Source organism: Pteropus vampyrus, unplaced genomic scaffold (genome assembly GCF_000151845.1).
Source record: "Pteropus vampyrus isolate Shadow unplaced genomic scaffold, Pvam_2.0 Scaffold47, whole genome shotgun sequence".
NCBI lineage: Eukaryota > Metazoa > Chordata > Mammalia > Chiroptera > Pteropodidae > Pteropus > Pteropus vampyrus.
The window spans coordinates 1,704,514-1,706,683 of record NW_011888828.1 but is presented as its reverse complement, the minus strand read 5'-3'; the positions used below and the strand labels follow the sequence as shown (position 1 = coordinate 1,706,683).

Genomic DNA, 2,170 nt, shown 5'->3' with positions numbered 1-2,170 from the left:
CTGAGGAGAGAGGCTACCTGAGGTCCCAACACTTACCTGCCCCCCCCCCCGTGCCTCAGTTTCCTCCCCTGCACAATAAGGAGTGTGTGTCTGTCTCTCCAAGAGTAGCAGTACATTTCACTGACATCTCATCCGCTACTGTCACAGAGGGCAGAACACACACTCGAATATATATGTACATATGAATACATACACACAAATGCACGCACACAAGCGTGCGTGCACGCATTGACTTCTCTGTCTTAGCCCAGAAAAATAATTGAAGCACTGCTGTATACATTTCCATTCTGAAATGTTTGGATGTATACGATTCTCCTGTCTGTCTGTCTTGTTCTGGAATTCTGTCATCGCCCCAAAGGACAATGGAAAAAGTTCTTAATTGAGCCCATTGGCTTTTTGTATTTTATTTTCTTTTAAATGAGAATTATTGCCAACTGACTTAATTAAGCAGCCTAATATTTTTCGTTCTTAATTTTTTTCATCATTAGGTAGTATTTATCGAGAGCTTCTTTCAAAAATTTACAGTAAACAGATCTGTGTTGAAGCTCTGCATTGGTGAGAATCTAACACAAATTTAATTTTTAATAAATGATCCTTTAGTTTTTTAAGCTTTTCTACTGTCAGATCAGTTGACAGTGACTTATTCTGGACTTTCTTTATTATATCATATCAATTTGTTGTTCTGCAAGTGAATGCTACTAAAAGGAAAATGTATTAAAAGTTTTAAAAAGAGTTTGTTCTAGTAAGCATTTTAACTAAGACTCCTAATGCTCTGTTGACGATGTGTTTTTATTTTAAATCTATTCTCTCTTGAAGAACTAAGATTGTAGGAGATGTAGATGTAAACTTTACTTCATCCCAGGTTAAAATGTCCCAGACTCAAAAAGAAAGTCTAAATTTTAAGAGTAGTTAATTTATTTTTGGTGGTTTCTGTCTTGAGAGACAATATTATTCTGCAAACGGTCTGAATCATCTAACATCACTTAAAGGCTTTTAAATGGTTAAGTGAACGGTTTTTAATCATTCAGATAAAGATGTGAAGATATCTGTGTCTTTGCATAAATAGAAATGAGTTCTTTCTCTGCTTCTGTAGTATTTACATTAATGAGTGGCTTTCAGTCCAGTCTGCGTCATTTAAACATCATTTCCACTTAACTTTTTTGTCTCAGGAATCGTGATTTCAGTTAATGAAAAGGCAAAAGCTAGTCTGAATTACTGTTTGACTAGTAAGAACTTGAGTAGATGTGTTATTTATGGGATATTTTAAATCTTTGTTTCAGAAGAAACAAGAGGATTTTACTGCTAGAATTATTCCTAAGGCAGAATTTCTTACAGTCACAATTTCTGTGAAAACCCCTTAGTTCACTGTGTAAACAGTTTTTTATCAATTTGTCTATATTTGTTAGTGTTTCTCTGTGGCCCCCCATTTATTTCTTCGGTGCTTTTTCTCAGAGGTTAGATCACCGCCCGGGGGTCTGGTTATTAGAAACATGTGAGTTTACATTCTGGGACTGAGATTGAAGAGCGATCATGACCATTCACTCCTACTGTCCGCTGACAGCTTGCCTTGACTCTTCTGAGCTTGGTAGCTTCCACTTTCCTTGGACGCACCTTTATTCCAAGAAGTGGCAGGAGATGCCACACTACTTACATAGATTTCATTTTTTTCCCCAAAACTTTAAAACCGTTTTCGCTAACTAGTAATATTTAGGTTCAAGTGCACCTTATTTCGTGACTCTGTGACGATGCCTTTTTGTTTGCCTCTCCTTTCACTACAGGAATAACTTGACTGTCGTCGACATGATTGGTGTGGAAGGGTTTGGGGCCAGAGAGTTACTGAAAGTGGGCGGAAGACTTCCTGGAGCGGGAGGTTCGCTGCGATTTAAGGTGCCCGAGTCCACGCTGATGGACTGCCGCCGACGTGAGTTTGTGTTCGTGGCACTCTGACAGGGCAGGCTTGGCGCTAAAGCCAAGAGCAAAAGCGTTCTGTAAGAAGATTCTTTTGAACTGTGTTGCTAGTCGCTGTGATGGATTTTCACAGAAGCACACATACACCCTCTTATTCTGTTCAGTGTGAGTGAGGATCTCGGAGACGAAGCATGCGTGGTGGCTAATGGTAAATCCAAACAGTTTGGCCTCTGAGAAGAATAAACTTTTAACCTTAACCTTT

At 38.8% G+C, this 2,170-nt stretch overlaps 1 protein-coding gene across 1 annotated transcript in view; it reads left to right on the top strand.

The window, feature by feature from the left end:
- TMEM131L (transmembrane 131 like) overlaps positions 1-2,170 on the top strand; it is a 146,251-nt gene that overhangs the window by 114,880 nt on the left and 29,201 nt on the right. The window contains exon 21 of the mRNA XM_023530164.1: positions 1,779-1,921. Within this exon, the coding sequence (XP_023385932.1) occupies positions 1,779-1,921 (143 nt within the window). The remainder of the gene's footprint in view (positions 1-1,778; positions 1,922-2,170) is intronic.